This window comes from Puntigrus tetrazona, chromosome 18 (genome assembly GCF_018831695.1).
Source record: "Puntigrus tetrazona isolate hp1 chromosome 18, ASM1883169v1, whole genome shotgun sequence".
NCBI lineage: Eukaryota > Metazoa > Chordata > Actinopteri > Cypriniformes > Cyprinidae > Puntigrus > Puntigrus tetrazona.
In genome coordinates this window covers 3,719,551-3,744,387 of record NC_056716.1, presented here as the reverse complement: position 1 = coordinate 3,744,387, position 24,837 = coordinate 3,719,551, and the positions used below count along the sequence as shown (strand labels likewise).

Sequence of the window (24,837 nt, the reverse complement as noted above, 5' to 3'; positions counted from 1 at the left end):
CTGCTTATTAATAGTTTGTAAGGAGGTTGTTAAATTTAAGTTTTGGGTATAGGATTATGTAAAATAAGATCAAGTCATTAATACAGTATGTGCTTAATTACAACTTAACAAATGACTAATATTCTAGTAATATGCATGTTAGTAAGCAAATAGTTAAGTGACCCTGAAATAAAGTGTTATTAAAATATGTTGTAAGAATGACACTGATGTTATTTTTAATGTGCTCCAAATGTTCAATTTGTATTTTTTTTCTCTTAAAAATGTTAAGTGTTAATGTAGCACCATTGGTAACAAAGTACTAATATTTGGTTAAATGTTAGCATTTAAAACATGTTATAAGGATGCAACTAAAATGTTTTAGAAAAAAAGTGCAAAATTTATATATAAGTCTTGCTTTTGTGCTTTATGTTTTCAGCACAAACATCATTAGCGGTAACATTTAGACAACTTTGAATAAACATTCTATTAATGCCACTGGAATAATGTTTTTTCATAACTTTGTGAAAACAGTTTTGGTTCCCTTTGATATCATTGTGTTGACAAAAAATATCTAGAAGTTAATTGGAACCAAAACTATTGGTTAGCAACATTCTCCAAAATGTTAACATAAGAACAAATGAAAACATTTTTGGAGTATACAAGTTTAATTTTTGGATTGACTATTCTTTTAAGACGGAGACATTTAAAACACCGTATCAATTTCACTAGAAATCTTTGAGCTTTTCTTATGAATCACAGTGCTACAAAATGTTGCTGTATGTTAAGTATTCTGCCACAGACAAAATATTAAAATGTATCCATGGGAAGAAGAAAAATAGTAAGCGTCCTTGCTATTAAAATTCCCATGTAAACATAACACATTATGAGCAATAAAACCATGGCTCATCCCAATAGCTGTTACTGGATTACCATATATCATCAGAGCACACAGACAACATCGATGAGTATAACTGTAAGTACTTTGCCAATAAAATCAGATACACGTTCATGAACTCAACAGAATTGATGATTTCAAGAGAAATATTTGTTTTTTGTGTTTGTTCTGAGCAGGATTCATCTGTGTTGAGATGTAACCTCCGTCTGAAGGTGTGTCTGTGTTTACAGAAGCATCTGTGACACATGAAATATTAATATCTGGAAAAGGAAGAGGAATAAAAAATGGAATCAAAAGTTAGAACAAGAGATTTACCCACATTTTGCTATAGCTGCAAAAAGCAGCTACGCTTTTATAAAACATAAAACAGGGAGAAACCCTTTTTAACTAGAAGACCAGCACCTTTTATTTATTTATTTATTTATTTATTATGTATAGAATATATTGGTATGTATAGCAAATAATTGTGCAGACAGACAGAAAACAAGAAGCGTTTAAAATTTTCTTTTAGACACACTGAACAATTTTTTGAAGAACTTTTTTTTTTTTTGTAGAGATTAGGCACAGCTTCAAATGAGCGATCAGCAATATATATATATATATATATATATATATATATATAATATCAAAATAAAAAGAAAACAATAGTTTTACATGCAATTCATAAAATGCATCTGTCAAGCAAAGTAAAACTGTCTTAAATATTATTAATAAGGAAGGTATAAATGAGCTCTATGTACTGTAGCAAGGAGTGATGTACACTTAAAATTTGTACATATTAGCCCTTACTATATTATTTCATTAGATTGTACTACATTCACTGGCTATGACAATAGTGGAACTGGATCTGGAATCAAAGAAAAGCACGAGCTAATAGCCAGTCTAACACACAAAAGCAAAATCTGAGACGTAAGTGGCAACCCTCCCCTATTGAAGTCTTTTTTTTCTGACTAAATAAATGCCTTTTGCCCTCCTTAATAAGTTCACTTCATTGGCAAACATGATTGATTGCCAATTAAGCCTAAAAATTAAACATAAATCACAATGACTGAGGAATCCGCTGAGCGGAGCAAAGCACAGCATTGAGTGAAAATAATGAAAGCTGATCCTGGGAAAAAAAGTCTTTACACGTGAAGTCACATATTCATAGGAATACACTGTGTGCTCGTATTTATGGGAATAATCATTCACAATTAGGTCTTATTGATGTCAATGCGTTCACCTCCGTTGATTTGCTTCATCTGTTATTGTGCACTAAATGATAATATACTCATTCACATAAAGCTCTTCTTTACAGCATATCGGTCATATTTACATTGCTGCATCGTCATGACATTTTGAAGTGAATCCATCTTGTGTCATTTAAAATAAACGTATTTGAAAAAATAAAAAAGCAGCTATGAGGAATGTAAAATGTAAGACTATACAATATATACACAGTACTCCAACCAACATCAAGTAAACAGCAGTTCCATACAGACTAGTACAAAAACACCTTGAAGCGTAATGCTGTGCTGTTCGTTAAACTGAATCAATGAACCCGTCATTAATAAATTGGGTTTAAACCGTCACCCAAAGGCATTCAGACTGCAGACTTCTAAAAGTCTGACAAGCCTGTTCCCAGGCAGAGCCTGTAGGTGAGCCGTGTTACTTAGATTTACTTTTATTTGGTGTAATCCTTAAACTTAATCCTCTCAGGATCCTACAAAAGAAGATTACACTACAGAGTGAAATAATAACATTTTTGAGGGCTCTTTACATTGCTTTGATACTCATAGCTCACCGATGCGATAATGTATTGCAGTAGACCTTCATTTAATTTCCTCTTAGATGAAGGGGTTTCAATTGTTTGGAAATGTCTTTTCGCCGTCTTTGATTCGTCTTCATCAGGCCTGGAGTCATTTGAAGTGCATTTTGGTCCTCTTATGAATGAAAATTGTGCTTAAAATGAAACTGCTATTTTGGATAAACAGGAAATAAATAACAAAAGCAAGCATTTGGGCCTGAAAATGTGTGTTTGTTGAAAAAAAAAGTGTCCTTTGTCAGGAAATGACATTCTTCTTATGTTGAAAAGTTGAATTTGAAGCATAAAATGATTCTTATTCTACTAAATGTAAATGTCAAATCGTTGTCTGTGTGCAGAACATTTTAACTCTGAGGTGAGTCTTGAGATGTGATTATATCCATGGAAACAGTAGTAGGACAGGCAAACAGAAGGTCAGAAAGGTCAGGCTTGTATGACTAGCGCGTCCCTTTAACGATTCCTGATTGGTCTCATCGGGGCTTTGGGAATCAGAGGCAGCTGCTGATTGGCTACGACTGGAACACATCTCATACAGGTTTCCGGAAAACTGCATCTTTTTGGACTCTTGTCTCAGAGACTCCCACACCACCGCAGCCTCCTCAGGGCAGCCAGCCATGGCCACATTTGCACAGTCATGAAAATCATCCCAGGATCTGCAACAGACACAGGCTTGAGGTTAAAAGCGCTGAATATTTAATACCTAATCTACAAGCTAATGAGAGAGAATCTGATAAAAACATCCCTCATGTAATCATAGCTTAAAAGGTAGCACTACAATGTAGATATGTTTATGTTATAAGAATGCTTAAAATCACTATGTTTCTTTTAAGTCTAAGTCTCCGTTAGCTTAACGCAATACATGTAACAAAGTCTTTTTTTTATTTTGAATAATATAAGAAAATAGAATAGAAAATAGTAGAGCAAACTAGTGTTAGAGGCCTGTCTTTCTTTTGTTAACCATATATTAAAAAGTAAAACAAACAGAATACAAAAAGATTAGACAAGATATTGTTTTTTCATATTACTTCATATATATCATATGAAGATACATGTTATACATTATATGTTCCAACAAATATTTAAAACTAGATTTGTTTTATCTTTGCAGCCAAAATAATTGATCTACACTTTGAAATGACCATAATGTGTGTTCATACATATTAAACCATATTTATCTTTAGGTAGAAAGGATTTTTAGGATTTTTTGAAGCTTATATGATGAAGAGGTAAAACACTGCAAGTGAAGTTATTGCAAAAAGCTTGATGCAAGGATACAGAATTATGAAATGAATGATACAAATAATTTTAATGTTTCTTTGACAATAGCATTCTTTAATAAATATGGAGATTGGTGGAAATGTTAAACATATTTGCAACATTTTATGCTCCCTAGATTAAATGAAATAATAATTGATTTTGTCACAATTAAAAAATATATAAATAAACACACTTTCTTTATGAAACAAAATTATAGGCTGTGCTAAGATAAATAAGAAATATTCTGTATAGATTTTCCTTTGTTCCTTCTCACATCTCATCTCATATTTCTGCTTGCACTTCCCTGGCACTGCTGCAACTGTGGCAACCAAGTACACTGAATTTTGATAAAACATCACGGCAAAAAGATTGATGGACAGTAAATCATTATCGCCTAAATAAATGTTTAAATGGTTAATAATTATTTTACTCTTCATTAAATTATCATAGTCTTTGAAATGTAGCTTTTTGTAATAGTACTATAACGTTTGCATATTTTAACACCAAAAAAGGCATTCAAAAAGTAGCAGAAATAAACGATGAAGGCAAAAAGTAAAAGTTCCCAAGAGTTCCACAAGTTTTATTTTGACCTTCATATAACAAAAAGAAAAAAATCTGTTAGTTTTGATAAAACTCAACCCCAGGGACATAAAAGTTCCAACTGAAGAAAGACCCTTTTAAGTTAAAACCTCAGCTCTTAAATAGACTGAAGCACAGCAAGACTGTTACCTATTAAACAGTGATGTATTGTGTGCACTTCATAGTGGAAGTCTGTCCTTCAACGCCACAAATGTCCTTCACTACCAGTTCTTTTCTTAAACCTTCCTCTCAGATCTCTCAGTCTTGGCCTAAGACTGATGCTTTGCAATCTGTTGGGAGAATGTTTCATTTCCAAAAGATCCCCTGACAGATGATCGGCTACACTTCCCGAGCACCTCGTGTGAGCATATAAGCGCGAGATCCTGCATACCTGTGTTTATGTATGTGTGCGCGCGAACAGTGAGCTCAGTGGTGGTTTTAATTGGTACCTGGAGGAATAACATTTAAATAGCAGTGTTAAAGTAAGCACCGTCTTCATCGCCAGCATGCGGATGCCTTGAATGCTAAATGCAGGACCGTATACGGCTATTGGTTGGATCATAATTCATTCAGTAAGTGGCGTAAACGGGCGATGTGTAACGGATTGAGCTTGACTGGAGGATATACAGGAGGCTGTTCTTTAACAACATCATGCTGCTACACAATGAATTCTTAAAGAGTTCCTGCAGCTACTGGGTGTGACATAATATAAAGTCATATCATAGATCCGTGATCTATGAAGGGGCAGATGGGAAAAGACAGACAGGGAAATAGAGAGACATCTAGTCTTTAATTAGAATATCCAGCACTTGGGAGGAACGGAAAGATGAGTGAGCCGAGGGAGAAATGGAGAAAAGAGTAGAAGGGAGCAACAGAAAATGAGATGAAAGGCAATGTAGGGAGATGGAGAATGAATGAGGTGTCATATCAGTGAACTGTGATACTCTATATCACATTCTCCCTCTGACAACACAACGAATGGCGTAAAGCAAATAACCCTGTGGTGTGAGAAAGGCGTTTAATGTGGCTGTACAGAGGAGTAAATGCGTTGAGGGGTGGGTCGTGTCTGTTATGCTGGACCTTTTGACCCCTGTAACATTTGAAAATGGTAATAGGCTGATGTTTTATTTGGAGAAATATTAGGATGAAACAAGCCTGCCAGACGTTCATAGATATGCTCTGGTAAAGCTTTAAATGGTTATTCAACACCAAAATTAAGATTTCGTCATTAATCGCTTACGCACGTGTCTTTCCAAACCGGTAAAAGCTTTGTTCGTCTTCGAAAACACAATTTAAGATGTTTTGGTTTAAAACTGAGAGGTTTTGACAACCCCGTTGACTGCCAAACAATTGCCACAGTCAAGGGGCAGAAAAGTATGAAAGGCATCATCAGAACAGACCAACTGTCATCAGTGGTTATGAAGCTATGAGCTATGCTTCGATTTGTACAAAAACAGTGTATCCCTGCATTCCAGATGATGTCCAAAATGACGCTACAGTTACGTTTCGGTGTTGAATCGATGAATAAAGTCATCATTTTGGTTTTCTTTCTGTACAATAGTATTCTTGTAGCTTCATAACATCACAGTTGAACCACTGATGGCAAATGGAGCATACAGCTGAATTCTTTCATACTTTTCTCAGCTTTGACAGCGTTGTTTACTTGCCAGTCAATGAGGCCATCACAAGGTTTTCATCGGGTTTTCATCAAAAATATCTTAAATTGTGTTCTGACAATGAACAAAGCTTTTACGGGTTCGGAGCAACATGTGGGTAAGTGATTAATGACAAAATCTTAATTTTGGGATGGAGTAACCCTTTAACTAATGTTAACATTTTAACAATGGGAAGAAGGATGGAACATGGAAATCAGAAAAATTCACCATTGAAAGATAGTTATAATTTATAATGATTTTGCCAAACAGGACGGAATCACCTGTGCTGTCATTTGAACCAAATCAATTTACATTTTGGGCTTTTTTACCACTAAAAATGATGGAATATTCATTTCTATGTTCACTCTCTGTAAGAATTTGATAAAAGAAATGGTTGATTTCCATTTTTTTCTACTATTTTATGCAGTAGAGGAGATACTACCTTACAAAAATATGGTGCTGATAAAACTTTGTAAATGTTTTTCGGCTGCATTTATTTGCTAATGAATACATATTATTGCAGTTTCAAATAGTTGCTTTGTATTTTAATATTTTTACATTTTAAAAATCAATGAAATGCAACCTTGCTGCATAAAAGCATTCATTTCATTAAAAACTATATTCATTTTTAAACGGTAGTGTATACAGTATATACGGTGATGCTCGTGTTTGTTCCTTACTTGCAAATAGAGTCGATCTCCTGCGTATCCTCGTCTTTCTGGGAGCTGACAGACAGACTGTCTCCTAGGGCAAGCAGACACTGGGCAAAGCCTTTATAGATGGAGCTGCACTTCTTTGTGGCTGCAGCAGAACATGGACTGGGGACAAGCACTAGAACAAATAAGAGACACCCAGTTAACAAAATTAATTTAAGTAGTATTTCACCATCATTTACTCACCCACATGATGTTCCAAACCTGTATTCATTTCTTCAGCTAAACACAATAGAAGAATTTTGCCTAACAGTTGACGGTAGCTACCGACTTTTTTCTCTTCCATGGAAGTGGGTACCAAGCTTTCAAGCACGTTTTTTTTTTGTTAAGGCTCAAAATTGAATTAGATTGGATCTTTAAAAAATAACTCACTGCCCAAAACATAGGCAAGGCCACCAGTGCTGGATTTACGGGGTTCTTGGTTATTTATCAATTATTTATGAAGAGTAGAGTTCTATGATTCTTTGTTAGAACAGAACAGATCTGTAACCTTGAGGATATGGGAAAAAAAATTCAATAGAAATGCTCTGAGCTTTTATGTGTTAGGAGCTCAAGACTCTTGCTTATCTATACTTTTTTAAGCTACCAGGGTTTGCTTCATAATAAAGTAATGATTCAATAATCTTTGCAAAATATAATGGAATGTTCTCTTACCATTTGCATTAAAAAAAAAAGTTTTAAAGATGTTTTCTGAACTTGATGGAACATTAACGGAATTTGTTTTCGAATTGTTTCAGTTTCCATGCATGTGCTCTATCAATCTCTACAACATATACCGATTGACAATAAAACTACAGATGGAAGTATTGCTCAACCTAAGTGAGATATGCAGGAGGATCTTAATTGGGTCAGACAGCAAATCACCAGCTCTCTCCTAATTCCCTTGAGGAAATGAATGATTAATATTTGATAGGATAGAGTTTTCTCTCTCTCATCCCCCCATCCCCGTCCCCCCGCTAGCTTTATTCCCTCACTGCTGCAAAACCTATTGATTTTCAGCTATGTTTTTGCAGTGAGGTCTGAGGATTATTGGTTTCACTCATCCCCATCAACATTTAATGAAGATCTGGAGAAGGAGAGAAAATCAAGTCATACATTAGAGGAGGAGAAGACAAAGAACTCCTTCACTATCACTGAAGCATTGCACGTAAATGGAAACGGCTGAAGGAATCAGAAAGACTGAAGTGCTTTGATGATGCCAAGGGGAAATTTAGACAACCGTCACTCAATACGAGACTCAACAGAACTATCAATACTAAAATCATAAGGGATAATGTAAAGCAAGCTGGCTACTGCAAAATGTAAAAAGAAGCTTATCTTGCTTACATGATGATTTGAGTTTTAATTATTTAATTTATGTTTTATTCCTGAAAGCTTCCACAAAAAAAGTAATAAATTAATATAAATAATTAAACAGCCCACAATCGACCTAGCGAAAAGACGAACAAAATAACAAAACATTAAAAATGATTATTTGAATGATGTTTACTATTTGTAATTCCATTTGTTAACATTAGTTGAACATGAAATAACGGTGAATATTTTATGTTGATTTCAACATTCACTACATTATCAAATTTTTTATGTTATGGATATGAGCATACATTAGAAATACGACAAACAACAAAAAATAATTATCTTACAAAAATCTATAAAAATAAAAATGAATAAATAAACAGTACATTACAAAAATCGGCCTAGCCATACATAAAAAAAACTATATTTAATTGAATGAACTTTATTGTTTATAATTCAATTTGTTAATTAATTAAAATGTATTATTTAGTTGAACGTGAACTAACAAAAAAAAATTGAATGCATTTTATATTCATTTCACCATGATGTATTGATTTTAGGTTAAAGGTTTTAATTTAATTTTTCTTATTCCTAAAAGCTTCCTAAAAATCAATTCAACTAATTAAACTAAATAAATAAAAATAGTCCATTATACAATTTGGCCTAGCAAGACAAACAAAATGAAATAAAATATTATTATTAACATAAATATTTATTTATAATTTACAATTCTGTTTATTAACATTAATTAATTAGCTTAGCAAGAAACAATTAAAAAATCTTCTAAAGGCATTTATTAATCTAAATTAATGACTACTTCAATATGTATTATGTAATTAAAATCAAAGGTTATATGTTAATAAGTATTATTATGGGCATGAGCTAACAAACTAACTGTAAACAGCTGTATTTTTATTAACTAACATTAACAAAGGTTAATAAATACTGTAACAGACGTATTGCTCTTTGTTAATTAATGCTAGTTAATTAACAAACTAACCTCAACTAAAGTGTTACGGAAACATTTGCATGCAGTACAGACCCCACCACATACAGACAACGAAACTGAGCAGCCTGGGAGGAAAATGAAATCATCTAAGAAGTGGCTACGTCCAAAAAGTCTCATCAGATCAAAACGGAGACAAGAACTTACTGTGTCCAATTACATATCTCTGAATTTGTATCTCTGGCCGAAGCTCAAGCGGGTTGAAGAGTAGTCTGTACCACTGCCTGCATTAGTAATGTTATTACTGATGTTGTGTAATCCAAGCTCTGATATATCTGAGTGCTGTCCACCCACACACAGCGTGATCTGGCCTGGCCCATTCAGCTCAGCGAGCCGTTATGACCCAGGCGGCAGACACAGGGCTTATTTGAACCACAACATTAATTTTTCATCTGTGGTGCCAGAGATCCACGGGGAGTCCATAGGGTCCTTAAATAAATAAATTATATAAAACAGGGCACTTGCATGAGAGGGGACTGCCGAGTGATTGAGAAAGAAAATAGAAGCTGGGAAGGATGAAAAAAAAAAGAAATGAAACACATTTATACCGGCTGCATCAAATACGCTAGTAATCAATAATAAACAAATATATGTAAAAATAAATTCTATTTATATACATTTAATTTTATACAACTTGTATGCCAGAATATTAATTGTATAATTATTTTTAGGTCTCTTCTAAAGCTGCGCAATTAATACAGCATACTTTCTCCAAGCTAAAAAAAGCAATAAAGGTTTATGCAATATGAATATCACTCTGGGTGTAGAAATCACAATAGATTACAGTACAGGTAGCCCATTACACAATACATAATCAAGCACTGTAACGTCATCCTTTTAAGGAACACGTTATGAAACCTTGAAACAAAAACGTCATAATAAATAATGTGAAGAGCTAAGAGCAAAACAGTTGCATAATTTCCTGTCCCTAGCGTGACTCAGACAAGAGTTAGAAAGACTATCTATCTATCTATCTATCTATCTATCTATCTATCTATCTATCTATCTTGACATCAGCTAAGTACTTTTGAGCTGAAACCTTAATTCGCTGAAATCAGATGACCTCTGGAGCACAAGATGGGCAGGTGATGATGGAGGTTTAGGCCACATGTGTGCCCGTATCTTCTATTCATGAGGTTAAATATGCAAGCTTTAGCCAGATCGGTGCTGAGCAAGCACATTTGCTGCTGAGGTTTGCTACATGTGCCTCTCGCAGACATCCCGCGGGGAGCACATCAAAATAAATGAAAACAATTTTTATTTGTCGGTTTCTGAAGATTTGCATTCACAAACACAGTAGTGCATGTAAATAAGGTTCAGCGGTGTACGCAGACATGCAGGCAGGCTGCCAAAGTATTTTTTGCCAATTTGAGTTCTAATAGTTAAACCGTTCAAGAAGGCAGAGGGAAGTAAAAAGGGGGTGTGTGAAATTTCCGGATGATCAAATCCTTGTGGATCTCTCAAACATCAAAACAATGCTTTGAAAAGCTGAGACTGTTAATGATTATATCACTGATACTTAGGTACAAATATTTCCCATATGGAAATTATAGTTCTGTACCAAATAATTTATCTTATTAAGAATGCAGTACTTTATTATTACATTTTTAGTCCGTCTTTTTTCATTTTTGTGGGAGCAAATATATACACATCACTGATAGAATGAGATGAAGGTATTTGTTGAACCCAGACACAGTCTGATATTGAGGGATCAGGACAAAGCTCTGGAAGACAGGTAACACTGATGCTTTGTGTGATGTAAGAGACTGCATCGGGCAGAACTCATTAAGACTTTACCTCAGTGACTGCTGGGAGCACAGCTCAATCAGAAGCACTATCAGTACAGCTCTAGACACTTCATTATAGACAGTATGGGGATGGTTATATAGGAGTAATGCATTTATTTGTGAGGATATGCAATAGAAGTGTATTGACTGATGCAGCTAGGTTGTTCGAAATGTTAAAGTGTCACAGATGGTTTTACAAAAAGTAAAAAAAAAAAAAAACTATTAACTATTTTTGGTTCTTCAAAGAACACTTCAGTAAACGGTTCCTAAAACAAACATTTATTTCTTAATGTAAAGACTAAGTTTAAATTAAAGAATCAATATATGTCTTAATAATGACTTAATAATTGAATTAATAATTCAAACATAAAAATGTATATAAATAAATCACTTTTTAAATGTAATTTATATTTTATATATATAAGTATAAGTAGATTAATTTAAAACTGTTTGTTTAATCCATGTTTTAAAATGTAGACTAATAAAATAATAAGTACATTAATTAATTTTTTATTGTTTTTTAAAGTAGATTTAGTTGTTCTTCTATGATACAAAATACTTTATGCAGTGAAAAGGTTCTACTGATGTTAAAGGTTCTTCATGGAAGCACAGATACCAAAAAACAACCTTTACTTTTTTAAGAGTGTTCAAATTTTACAAAATCAAAGTTTAAATAACATTACAGTTTATTGTAAATAAAAATTCACTGATCTCTGTTCTCATAATGTTGAGAGAATGAATACTTGAATTTTTGTAATATAAACATTTAAAATTTTTGTGACCTTATAAACAAGACAAGAAAATGGGTCATTTCCACATTTTGGAAACATTTCAGAACGATGTTCCCACATTGTTTTTAAAGCCAAAATTTTGCATCTGACTGAGACATTGTATAATGTGTTTATCATTTAAAAATGGATAATGGTTGTTTTGCAACCACGGTAGTAAACCAAATCATTTAGTATACAAACTTAATAGAAGCACCTAAGGTAAATCTAAAGATAAATCTTCCTGTTTGGTGCAAATTTAATTCAATGCCATCCAACAAAGTTTCAGTGGGACGCATCAGGCACACGCTGAATGCAGAACTCGGCAGAATAAAAAAAAGTTTAAACTTTGTTTAAAATGAGAAGCAGCAGGGACATTTCTGCAAAGTTGTATTGCTGCACTATGGCAACTTTTTCTATAGTAACTGTGGCCCTCTCTTGCGTAGCATCGTTAGGGGCGACGGGCTAATAAGCCTAGCAGTGACAGTATAGCGTGCGAAAGGCGAGGAGAGCCTCTATTCCCCGAGCTAACTGTGAAACAGGGCTTCCAGTGAAGTCGCCTGCAATAGCACAAACAAATTCTGATAATTAGCTCATGCCAGCAAAGTCCCCTTTCCAAGTGATTGGTTAACCTCTCTGGTTTTCCATTCACACCTTCACTCCCAGAACACTGAATGGAGGGAGACTGCGGGGGATGAGAAGAAGTATATTCACCAGCTGTTAATTTCTTTCATGAAACCTAGGGAAGGTGACTGGATGCGGTACAGAGATATGCACTGTAAATTGGGGCAGGGGCATTTTGCTATTGAATTTGAATTCAAATAAAAAAACTGAGAAGCAAAGCGAGTACAAACTTAATCTTCTTTAATAAGGATGAAAAATCAAGCTTGACTTTGGTGACATAACCCACACTATGAGGTGGTTTTCATAGCCCAGGTCATCTTACAGGTGAGGAGGACTAATTGGAACAAAATGGAGCTCAAACCGAGGTGGGAGAGAGTTTTTGCTTGTTAGTGCAGACCTTTTCTCTGTATTGCGCAGAGTTATATCCACCACAACACCAAAGCTCACTTCATTTTACACTTTGTGCGGAATAAGAGACACAAGCCCTAAAAGAAATAAAACTTAGCTAGCTGGATATTTCAAAAGCCAGTGGTGGAAAGAAGTATCTTAAAAGGAATATTTTTATTTTGCTCTAACGGATGTTTTTCTCACGCACATGCCCTCAAATGCTCAAAGAGATGTAACACGTATAAACATGCGCGATTCCCAGAAGAGTTTACAAAAATTTGCAGGCCCCATGGGACTGCGGTTTCATTTGGAGATGGGAGAGAGTCGGATGAGAGGAAAAAAACGAAGGCAGGCAACGTCTCTCCCAACGCTAATGTGCTCAACACCGGCTTTGATCATGGAGAGGCGATGCGACTAGCACAATAACACAATCACTCACACGTGCGGTCATGTGTCACTTTGAAAAAGTAAAAGCGGAAGGTTGAGGACCAAATGAGACAAGGCCCGGTTTCGATTCTAACTCTTCATTATCTCACTCGGGAACGGAAAAGATACAATGGTTCAGTGATTTCATGCGATAAAAGTGAGAGGCTCTCAGACACTCACAAAAAGGCCTGGAAAAGAGATATCATACTTCCAGTGGCATTAATTTGACAGCTGCTATCTGTCCAGAACAAGGTCACCGATAAACCTACACAGATGGAGGAACTCCTTCACCGAGACTCTTGCCTTAAATGCAGTTTAAATTAGATTCAGATTTGGACTTGTTGGAAGAGCTTAGCAGTAAAGACCCAATTAAAATCATTTACACATCAAATACAACTTTAATCTGTTAGATTAAAGCAGCAACATTAGCGCAACAATAGGGTTCAAGAAGTAGTATCCCATTTGCTTTCTCCATTCAGAAATAGATTTTTAATGTTAACTTATGAACCTTTCTACACATATGAGCTTCAAGGTTGGTAACTGATGATATATTATTCTGTACAAGCCATAAGTCAGTGAGATGTAAACGTAATTTCTTAATGAACAAAATATTGTTCAATTCGGCAGATAGGTGGCCTGTTTTCCCAGCCAGTAGTAAATCAGAAAAAGCTTTATCTTTGACTGGATTTGTTGAACAAAACGGCAGACTTATTATTAATATTCTACATTTTAATTTCATTTGTTCTCATATTGACTTTAGTTGTCCAATTAAAATCATTTACACATCAAATACAACTTTAATCTGTTAGGCCACCAAGGCAGCATTTCAATTAAAAAATCTGACTCAGAAAAAGGAGAGAAATATTTTTGTCTGCATTTGACCAAAATTATAATGTTTGTAATTATAATGTAATAGTTTTACATTTGTAATTTAAAATATTTCCTAATGACGTTCCACAAGAAAAGTAAGGTGGTTGATAACAGAATGACCAAAATCAGCTAAACAGGTTTTGATTTCCAAAGTTTGCGGTCAGTGATTAAAAACCTTATTTAATAACACAAAGGGTTGCCAAGTCCACCATTTCCAAGTGCGGTTGGGCTATTTTTGTATTGCTACTGAAAAGTATTTTATTGAAAAGTATATACAAAAGCATATGGCATCAATGCATACGATGAACTGAATGTTATGGTCCATTGGTGTGGATGCTAATATAGTTATCATTCTTGGTGTGAATGAGCAAGCTGTCAATCTCAAAATAACCACATGTGAATGCAACCTCATTATATAGCACTCAAACGGATACAGCTGCTTCTGTGTGAATTTGACCTAAATGGCAGGTTAAATGGAGGGAAAGAAAAATTTTTGATGAAAGATTAGAAACATTTTAAGATGAATCGTTCACTATAAGACCAAGAACTTGTATTATAAAAGTAAATGATGTCGGTTTTTATTTTGTCAACTTAAAGAAGGAATATAAGACTTTCAAATTTGAAAATGGCTGATATTTGGCATCAAAGCACTCAAAGTGCGCAGTTCATCATTCTTTCAGCCCCATTTACATGAACAGATCATGCATTCATATGAAAGTCTTAAAAGTGTCTTCAAGACAGAAACTTTTCTTTGATTTTCAGCTATTTTAAATGTAGTCTCTGTAAGAAGCTAACAGAAGCTGTCTTTATGTGGTGACAGAGCAAGAGAGAACAAAGAATAATAGTTTTTATGCTAAATCAAAAACCCTTTGACAGGTCGGTGTGATTTCCCTGGTCTCTATTTCACCCGAGTCTAATAACTACACTCAGAAATCCTCCAAAAGCTGTGAATAAACAAACCAGCATGTAATATTCCAACATCTAATCTTCACGGTAGAACAAGAAATAGGGTAGTGATTAAACAAGACAATATTCAAACAATCATAAGGCGCAGTCTGCGGGGGCTTCGGGGTGGGGTACAGTCTAGAAGCAAAACACAATTAGGATGCGAACCTTGAACGCATCAGTCATGTTTAACTGAACGTTTGATGCTCTCACATACATTTCAGTCAGACTGTGAAAAATTATGACTGCATTAAAGCTCTGATATTAGGCCTTAATATCCATCTCTCCTTGTACTCCCAATATGAAGGAGGAAAGATTCCCAGGAGCCTTTTTGATCATATGCAAATTTTGTTTTTAAAATATTCTTTCATCTGGCCATGTTGTGAAGTCAGCTTTCTTTACACCGAACATGAAAACCTCACTTACTTCATTAAGAGGAGTCTGGAACGCTAAAGCAAATACACAGCAAAAATTTGCACTCCTAAAATAATCATTGTGATTTCCAGCCGCAGATTATATGATGCTGATGAGAGCACATTTTTGCAGTGGTGTATAGGCAGGGGGGAAAAAAATTAAATAAACAGGCCAGGGATTAAGGATGATCCGTGAGCAGGGATAAGTGGTTCTCAATTACATTACAATAGAGCGCAACAGTAGGGTTCAGGAAGTAGGATCCCATTTATTTTCTCCATAGAGAAATTGATTTTTAATGTTAACTTATGAAGCTTTCTACACAGATCTACCATGAGCTTCGAGGTTGGTAATTGATGATATATGATTCTGCACAAGCCATAAGTCAGTGAGATATAAAGTTAATTTCTTAATAAAAAAATATGCTTAATTGGGCAGATAGGTTACCACCCGAGGACTGTTTTCCCAGCCAGCACAAAAAGTTTTATCTCGGACTGGATTTGTTGAACAAAACAGTAAACTTATAAATGTTCTTTTTTATATCTTCATTTTCTTTAGCCTGTTTTGTTGTAGTATTGGGTATCATATACTGTATATAGCACCGTTAGGAACTCACACTGTCTCCATTTTAATTTTATTTGTTCTCATATTGACTTTAGATGTCCACCTGAATTCCCATCCCAGAATGGCGCAGCAACACCTCAGCCAATAATCCTGAGGAGAGCTCATCAAGTCTTCTTATATTTGTATAAATCTAATTATTTGGAATAAATTTCTATTCTGTTTGACTATATTATCATTTGCAATGCTTCGTGAAATTAGATTTTGCCTAATACCATTTTGTAGAATACAATTTCAAACACTTTTTTTTTTCTTGAAATCAAATGTTGTGTTTGCCCTCTGAGCTTGTTGGTTTGTGTTTAGGCTTAGAAATCTTTACTGAAGAATATTTTAAATCCGCATAAATAAAATGAATAAGAAAAATACTACACCAAGGTCACTGGAAAATTAGTTATCACTCTTGTGCTCTATTCACATTATATGTTAATATAAATCTTCCATCATATACATTTGACCTATGATGCACTATTATTTTGATTGTAACATAAATGCAAAAAACCTTTTCCTCCTTGTTTTCTCAGATTGTTGAGACTAGAAGTTCAGAAACTATAGAAAAAGTGTGTTTAAAATTAGAAAATTAGCCAGTGAAAGTGGTAGCAAGGTTGAATACTAAGAGCTCCATACTATACCAGCCAGTGAGTCATAATATTTTTCAATGCCATTTACCAGGAAAAAGCCTGAACACGTTTTTATTTTTCATAGAAATCTGCAATGCTGTTCTCTGAAGTAGGCCACAAAATAATTGAAGCTCTTTTGGTGACCACTTGGCATTGGCATACAATTTGGACAATGGCAGAAAAAGCAATTATGTTATTGAACAAAATCATTGCAGGGACAGTGCAAAATCTAATCAACAGAATGCTTTATAGTAGAATGATCAAAGAAATGATGATAAACGTTTAAAAATTATTAGCACGACCATTTTGAATTGATTTTTGGTGTGAATGGTACACCTAACAAAAAGTCTAGAATGTGATGCGTTGGTTAAACAATGCTTCATTTGGTCATTAACCCCAAACAAACATGACAGGATGCCATTGCAGAGATTATTAAAGGTGCCAAACTAATAAATAAATACATATATAGTATAGCCCTCTATAAATCAATTGGCCAATAAACATGGCGAACGCTTCAGAAATATGACACTAAAATTAATATTAAAATTTATTTTTAAACAAATGATAAAAAGAGTTCTTTAACCAGTCGAACTGTCTAATATACAGCATTGCCGTAGAAATATCTGATCACTGAATGCTACAAATGACCAGAATTAATCATTTAAGTGCTGAATATGAAAAGCTATCAGATGCTTTTGTATGAAAATTGTGCCAATCATACTGTTAACTTTTAAAAAATATATGTTCGACAGCTATATTAGCAAAGATGAGTTCTGAGTCTAACATATGCCTGAATAACCATTTCAATTTTGTAAGCCTCATGACTCTCTGGTAACACAAATGAGATATTCATTGCACAGTATATGCAGAGAATGGACTAGAGAATGGAATCAGTCAAGGACGTTCTGAAGGACCTAGACAGAAGCATCTGGCTCAGAGCTTTACATTATTTACAATTGAAACTTGACAGGGGAATCCACCTAGCTACACTATTAAAGATTCATGGTATGATATAGTTTATACACAGATCTAATGCATAAGCGTAAACAGGTCTCCTGCACTTAATGAACAAGTGTGCGAGACTGTCACAGCCTCTTCTGACTTGAATGTCTGGAAAACCAAGACAAACAGGCCCACCAAAGAGTCCTGTCAAGTCTGCGTATGAAAATGTTTTCTGTTGGAGAGCAGGGAGTCAGACGCCACCTTAAATGTGTTTTAATATGCTTGCAACTTCTCTATCGCTAATAAGAAACACTCTAAGGCAATTAAATCAGCTCTTCTTACTAACTAACTGGGGTTGGAATCAGGGGAAGGCTTTCAGGGGGACTCAAACAGGTGGAGATGCTATTCTGGGCAGTGGATAGCTCTCTCCTTCCAAGCAGTGTCAGAGGAACAGAAGCAGATTTCCTGGAAGTAGATTGTGTTCTACAATAATGACAGAATTGGAGCTGTAAGGCTGTATATTCTGGCAAGAGGCCCGTGCTAAACAAAAGTAGCACTCAAACCCATGACTTCAGACTTCGCGCTGGAGAGGAGCAGAGGTGTTTCTAAATGTACACACATTGTTAGCACCAACGCTCTCTTCTCTACCTTTTCTCAGAATTTCTCCTTCCCCCAAGTGCACCGCCTGGACACTGTGGACCCTTGGCTGAGGTGAGCGTTGAGGCCATGTTGAAACCATTTTCCATCCACCAAATAAATGAGCTTACTGCTAAGATCAATAGACGCTCCTCTCATCCTCTCTGATGGAGAGTAAATGCAAGGTTCATTGCACTGGACACTAACACAGTGACCCAGTCCTGCTCTAATGAGTTTTTATCGACTGCAACATTGAAGTTCCCAGCTGTAACTTATCAGGGTTAGTGCATGCTTCCAGGCATACAGGCATACTTCCAATTGTGGCAATCTTCTCTCCAAAGGCTGCAGTATTCTTTTCCGCTCTTCTTTTCTGCAGAATTCTTGTCTTCTGTTATCTTTTCTTTTTTTTCTTGCTTTCTCATTTGTTCTCTTTTCTCATCTTGTCTTCCCTCCTTTTCCTTTGTCCTTTTCTCATCATTACTCCTTTCTGCTTGTCTTGACTCATCTCATCTCTTGTTGTCTTGTCTCCTTTTCATCTCTATTCATTTGACCTAGTCTTGTCTCATCTTGTCTTCTCATCTCTCGTCTCCTTGTCTCTTGTGTCTCATCTCCTTGTCTCTTCATTACTCATTACTCATATCCTAGTCTTTTTGTCTCATCTCTTTTTATCTCGTCTTGTCTCATCTCCTATATTGTACTCTCATGTTCTCAGTTCTCTCATATTTTCTCTTCTCTCCTCATCTCATTATTACTTTTTTCTTCTCCTCTTGACTCATCTAATTTAGTCTTATTTCGTTGCTTCTCCTCTGGTCTTATCGTTTTGTGCAATCCATACGTTTTCCCCTCATATTGATCTCATTTGACACTGTCTTGTAACTTCTCTCATCTGGTCTCTTTGTCTCATCACTTTTTATCTTATCTTGTCTTTATTACATAGCCTTGTCTCATCTCTTCTTTTTTTAATTTCTCGTCTTGTCTCTTCTCTTTCTTCAAATTGTCTCATCTACTTGTCTCATCATTACTCATATCTTCTTGTCTTGAATCACGTTGTTTAATTTTTTGTCTTCATATATGGACCCTTCTCATTTTAATTAGTCTTGTCTCATCTGTAATCCTTCCTTCTCACCTCTTAACTTCTCATCTTGTCTCTTTTCTCCTTGTCTTATCACCTTTTGCTCATCTCTTCTGTTCTCTCATCTTGTTTCCTTGCCTCTTTAGTCCTCTCATCTTGTCCTTTCTCTACTTGTCTCATCATGACTCATTTCTTGTCCTCTTGACTCATTTTCTCTTGTCTTATGTCTTTTTGTTTTACCTAGTCTTGTCTCATCTCTTTACTTGTATATTCATCTCTTATCTTGTCTTCTTGTCTCATCACTCCTCATTTCTCTTTGTCTTGACCCATTTATTTTATTTTATCTCATATATTGTTTCCTTGGCACAGCTCTTCATCTCATCTTGTCTCATCTCTTTACATTTTTCTTATACTTTGATCTTTAGTTTCTTGTCTTCTTCTCATGTCTTTACTTCTCTCAACTGGTCTCTTCTCTCAACTTGTCTCACCATTATTTTTTTTCTTGTCTTAACTCATCTCATCTCATCTCATCTCATCTCATCTCATCTCTTTTTTCTCTCTCCACTTGTCTCTTCTCTACCCTTTCCCTGTCTTCTTATCTCAATATTTCTCATTTCTCCTCATCTTGACTCTTCTCATTTCATGTCCTATCCCATCTTGTCTCATCTATTTCCATCTCATTTTATCTCTTGTCTCATCTCCTTTTATTTTGCCTAGTTTCACCCTAGCTCTTCACATCCCTCATCTTGTCTTTCTTCTGCTTTCATCTTATTTAGCCTCTTCTCATCTCTTTTCTAATTTTTCTTCTTATATATTTTTGTATTCTGTTCACAACTAAAATCCATCTTCCTTCTCTCTGTCAGCCTGATTGTTGTTTTTCCCCATCCTGTGATACCTGTTTTATGGTGTTCTTCTCCTTTCAGATCATCTCTGTCAAACTATCCATGCTTGTCACATAATGGCTAAAATTACAGAAAACCACACTGAGTGGACATGTCTCAGCTCAACTGGTTCAAAGGGTTAGCCATTGAGGGAACAGTCAGTCAACCGTGATCAAACAAACCTGACAGCCATATTAATCTTTCCTTATGTCCACCTCCACAGCGCAACTGAAACAGAAAAGACAAATGTAAAGAACTGCTTGGTTCTTCCACTCAGACAGCTGATGTCTTAGTTTCTATAATAACAAACAGCAACAGCCAAACCAATTTGGCTAACGCACTTCATTCGTTATAGTTACAGGAAAATCCAAAACCAAGATGTGTAATAGAAAGATATGTGTATATATTGTAACAACATGATGTTCCCTTTAATACGCTTTTTAAAAGTACCAGTTGACTTCCCTCCCAAAGTCTTTCATTTTAAAATGTGCAAAAAAAAGGGTAATGACCATATTTGGCTGCACATTTAGCCTCAGAATGTCCCGAGGGATTCAATGAGCCTCTTACCTCTGATGCAGATATGCTACCCACACAAAATTTACCACCTGGGAGATGGACTGCAGTGACCTTGGATTTTCGGTTAAAAACACCAATGTTCCCTGTGCACTGCAGAGTCTGCGTCCAACTCAGCTGCCTTTAATTACCCCTGCAAGTTGGGTCATTGTCTTTCCCTACATCTCTCTCTCTCTCTCTCTCTCTCTCTCTCTCCTGCACACGCACACACATTAACCACATGCACACAAATGCTCACACCACTGAATCACTCAGGATTCATTAGTTCTAGAGGACACAAGTTCTTGTAACTTCAATAGAAGTAAGTCACTTTTCTCATGAATATTCATTCCCGGTGTCACAGGGGTGGGGAGTCGAGGGGATGTCATGCCTCAGCTGCTGGTTCATTTCACAGCGCTTATTTGGGGACTAAGCTATATACAGAGTCTATAACGAAAGACCAGATACTGACTCAGACAAGGTCGATTTGTATATAGATTTTGTATAGGCTCAAAAGCCTGAAATGACCAGTGGAAATTAATTTTTTAATATGACATATTATACCACAAACATATTTATTGATAAACATTTATCTTACTTTTTGATTTTATCATATATTTCGGATATTTGTCATTTATTTTGGTTTTTCAATTAAAATTTTTCAGGTTTTTCAAAACCCTAAAACTTTTCAATTGTAGGTTTTTCAGTGAAGCTTCAAATTTTGGACGGTATTTAATAAAAGCAAGTCCTGATGTCTCAAGCACTTCAAAAGTCACCACACACTCAAAGCAAGTGAGCGAAAGACCTTGGCACTTCATACAGTACATCAATAGTATATCCTGCAAATCAGACTTCTTATTTACTGAGTAATTACTGTTGCAAAAATGAACATTAGATAGAACGATATCCTTGGCGGTAAACATTAGTGTCCTAGTTTTCAAGCAGTCTTAAAACTATCTTTACTCAGAAGTCGTCTGCTGCTTTCAATGCGGCAAAACTGTCTACAGAGCTCGCTTTAAATTTTCAAACCAAAAGCGTATGAATATGAAAGTGATGTGGGGAGAGAACGAGAGCGCAAAAAGATTGAGAAGGATTTTCTCTTCTACCCCCAAAATCAACCAAAATATAAATTATTCTATTTAAACTAAATCAAAAATTCTCACCACCCAGCGTGAGCCATTTAAAAACAGTTCAGGAACTGCTTATGACTACAACTAAAATCTTGTCTTTTACAAAAACTACTGAATTGTACATTCAATAAATAGCACACTGGGACTGAATGGTGCTTTGTTCTGCAAGTATTACTTGCACTGGAATCTTGATGGATAATTGTATGTCAAAGTCAATGTTTTTTTATATATAATCACTATTTTTGACCTTTTGTCACTTCATTATTAGGAAGCAGCAAAACAGAAGCTTTGATCCAAAGCAAAGTATCGAAACCATGACCTTGTCCATCTGCAGTGGTGTAGTGAACAATAACTCTTAATACAGCTGACTCTGCAGTCACATTTCAACAAAGGCGCTCTATTATTCATTTAACTCTACATCTCATACTCAACATTGATTCACTTGTGTATATATAAATAACCACTTCCACACTTGCTCTACAAGTCCCTTGTGTTCACTGTCTCAACTCATCAGTAGCAACAAAATATGTCCTTCCACAGAGTGGCAATGTGACAGACATGCTAAAAATAGGTGTTGCATTATAGCGATTATCATGGATTTCTATTGTAGTCCATAATCATGCACTGTAACTTTTCAGCTACACATTTACCCATTAACCCATTTGTCCAGAATTACAACAAGTTGCCAATTACTTTAAATTACAGTGCGGTTGTATCATAGACTATTGTTTTTAATCACATAGATGGTTTGGCACATTAGACTAGCTGCATAAGCTTGATATGTTATATAGGAACAGTTATCTCATATTTTATGGCATTATAAATTAATGATAAAATGTCTGGTTCAGCAGGAGCTGTGGTGCAGTAGTGCAGAAGTTTTTTTTATATATATAAAACAGCTCAGATGTAGGTTCAAAAATATTTGTATGCATTGTATGTAATAAATAAATAAATGCTATATTAACTTTCTTCTGAAGCTATCCTGAAGAGAACAACAATAAAAAAAAAAGTTCAAACCCCTACCTATTGTCCTGTTTAATAAAAGGACAAAAAAGCTTATGAATAAACAATTGTGGTGGCTTGTTGTGGAGAGGAGCCAGTATAAACAAAAGTCATTTGACAGCATAATGCATAATGTGGTATTATTGATGAGAAAGATTCATTCACAAATAACGCGTCTGTTTAGTTGACTGAACGGACTCCAACTGAATCGCTAATGAATCCACAGCTTGAGATATAACCCACACGCGTGGTCTAGAGTAATCACAACAAATGACTCCACTGAGCGGGTGTGTCACGACACCGTTGCTTTATAGTGAATCAACAACATACAGCACAACCGGTTCAGTCCGCATCCCGAGAGAATGACTCTTTTGAGCCGGTTCTTTTTAGTGAATCGAAACCACGAGGTGCACTCCAAAGGCAGTTTGACTGCCGAACGAACGAACGACTCTTTTGAACCGGCGAATCAAAACACTCATGAATCAGTCGGAGCAGTCACTGATGTATCTGCAGTTTATTGCTCGCTTTCTCTAGGTTCTCTACGGCTCTGGTGACGTCTGACTTGAGAAGAACCAAACGTAACGTTGCTCTTAAAGCTGCAGCTGTTCATACGACAACGCTGTAGATACAAATTGTTCGATTAATCAGTGATTTTTTTTTTTACTAATTTGTGACAAATTAATGTTTACACAGTTTCCGTAAAGCCATTAAGAAGTCTTGCCAATAATCACATATATTTTTTAACACATTTTTTAAACTTATAAATAAAGTACAACCATTAAGAGTCGGATCTCCTAAAAAAGAATCAGAACCACATTTTACTCACTTAAGTGTCTAGTTCATCATTTTAAATCCCACACACGTCTTAAAACACATTTCCCCCCTCACACGCGTTATGACTGATTACATCTTGTTCGGTAAATGGGCAAAAGGGGTTTACTCTCCGGAGAGAACAGCTGCTTTTATTCATGATTTGTAACTATCGTTGTTTTCTCTCTCTCTCTCTCTCCAACACACAGATTTAATCCTCGGGGGAAATAAGTCGCATCAACATTTGCATTGACTCCAAAGAAACGGAGAAACGTCAGCGGTGCCCCGGTAACATCCAGAGCTCAACTCCTCGAGCGACGGATCAACTCTGCAGCACTTTGGATACAGATACACACTTACATAGGCTACGCCAGTATGTTTCCCCCCTCCATGTGCTGTTTCACACATTTATCTCATTTAAAATGGCAAAACAGCCCACGAGCAACAACACAACCCTATAATTCAACCTCCCTTGATCTATATTCGTCATAAACCGAGCCATCGCATCCTAAATAAACCAAAAAACGCGGTTTGACCGAGGTGTATGCCGGTTAGGAAGCGCGAGCAACCTCTAACCCGTTTGACCAGAAGTCCGTACTTATGCATTTAAAAGAAAAAGAAGCAATTCGGTAGACGTATGTGCATCAAGCACCAACTCACGCAGATGTAAAGCAACAGGCAAGACGAGGCAGACGTTGCAGAGGAGAGGTGTCATCCTGAACAGATCCCAGAGCACAGAAACTGAAGGGAGTTCAGTCAGATGTGTGCGTTCATTTAACAGAAACTCGGAGCTTCAGCTCGCATTGCGCTGGAGTGATGAATGATTCACTAGCGCGCGTATCTTGTAGTAAAGGGGAGGAGGCTGCGGGAAAACACGACCGACTGCTCAACGGAGGTTTGTCTCGAGCACTTTTCATTTCACTCACGCATTACTACACGCTAGTCTACATACATACTTTCATTAATAAGTCATCAAACAAAACATTACATAATGACAACGTCAGTGGCTCACGTACGTATCTGAAAACCTATATTTTATTTTGCTACTTGAGTGTGTACACTTGTTCTTTATTTTAATGTGTCCTTGTTACAGTCGGTGTATTTAATCATACTAGGCTGCATTTAAGCAGAGATATTAATTAACGTACTTATAGGGTTCTAATTAGGGTCATT

The 24,837-nt window shown here is 35.7% G+C and overlaps 1 protein-coding gene across 2 annotated transcripts; it reads right to left on the bottom strand.

Moving 5' to 3' along the window:
• Window positions 1-631: 631 nt before the first annotated feature.
• On the bottom strand, window positions 632-24,500 carry nrn1la (neuritin 1-like a). Of its 2 annotated transcripts, XR_006253139.1 has the most exons (4): window positions 24,325-24,500; window positions 6,850-7,000; window positions 2,658-3,331; window positions 632-1,134 (listed from the first exon to the last, which is right to left on the bottom strand). XR_006253139.1 is itself a non-coding variant. In XM_043264180.1 (3 exons), exons 1-3 carry the CDS (start codon window positions 24,377-24,379, stop codon window positions 3,052-3,054), a joined length of 486 nt encoding a protein of 161 aa, XP_043120115.1. In that variant the 5' UTR covers window positions 24,380-24,500; the 3' UTR covers window positions 1,278-3,051. The 2 variants fall into 2 exon arrangements, 1 of the variants encoding a protein (XP_043120115.1); XM_043264180.1 differs by lacking the exon at window positions 632-1,134 and having other exon boundaries at window positions 1,278-3,331.
• Window positions 24,501-24,837: the final 337 nt, after the last annotated feature.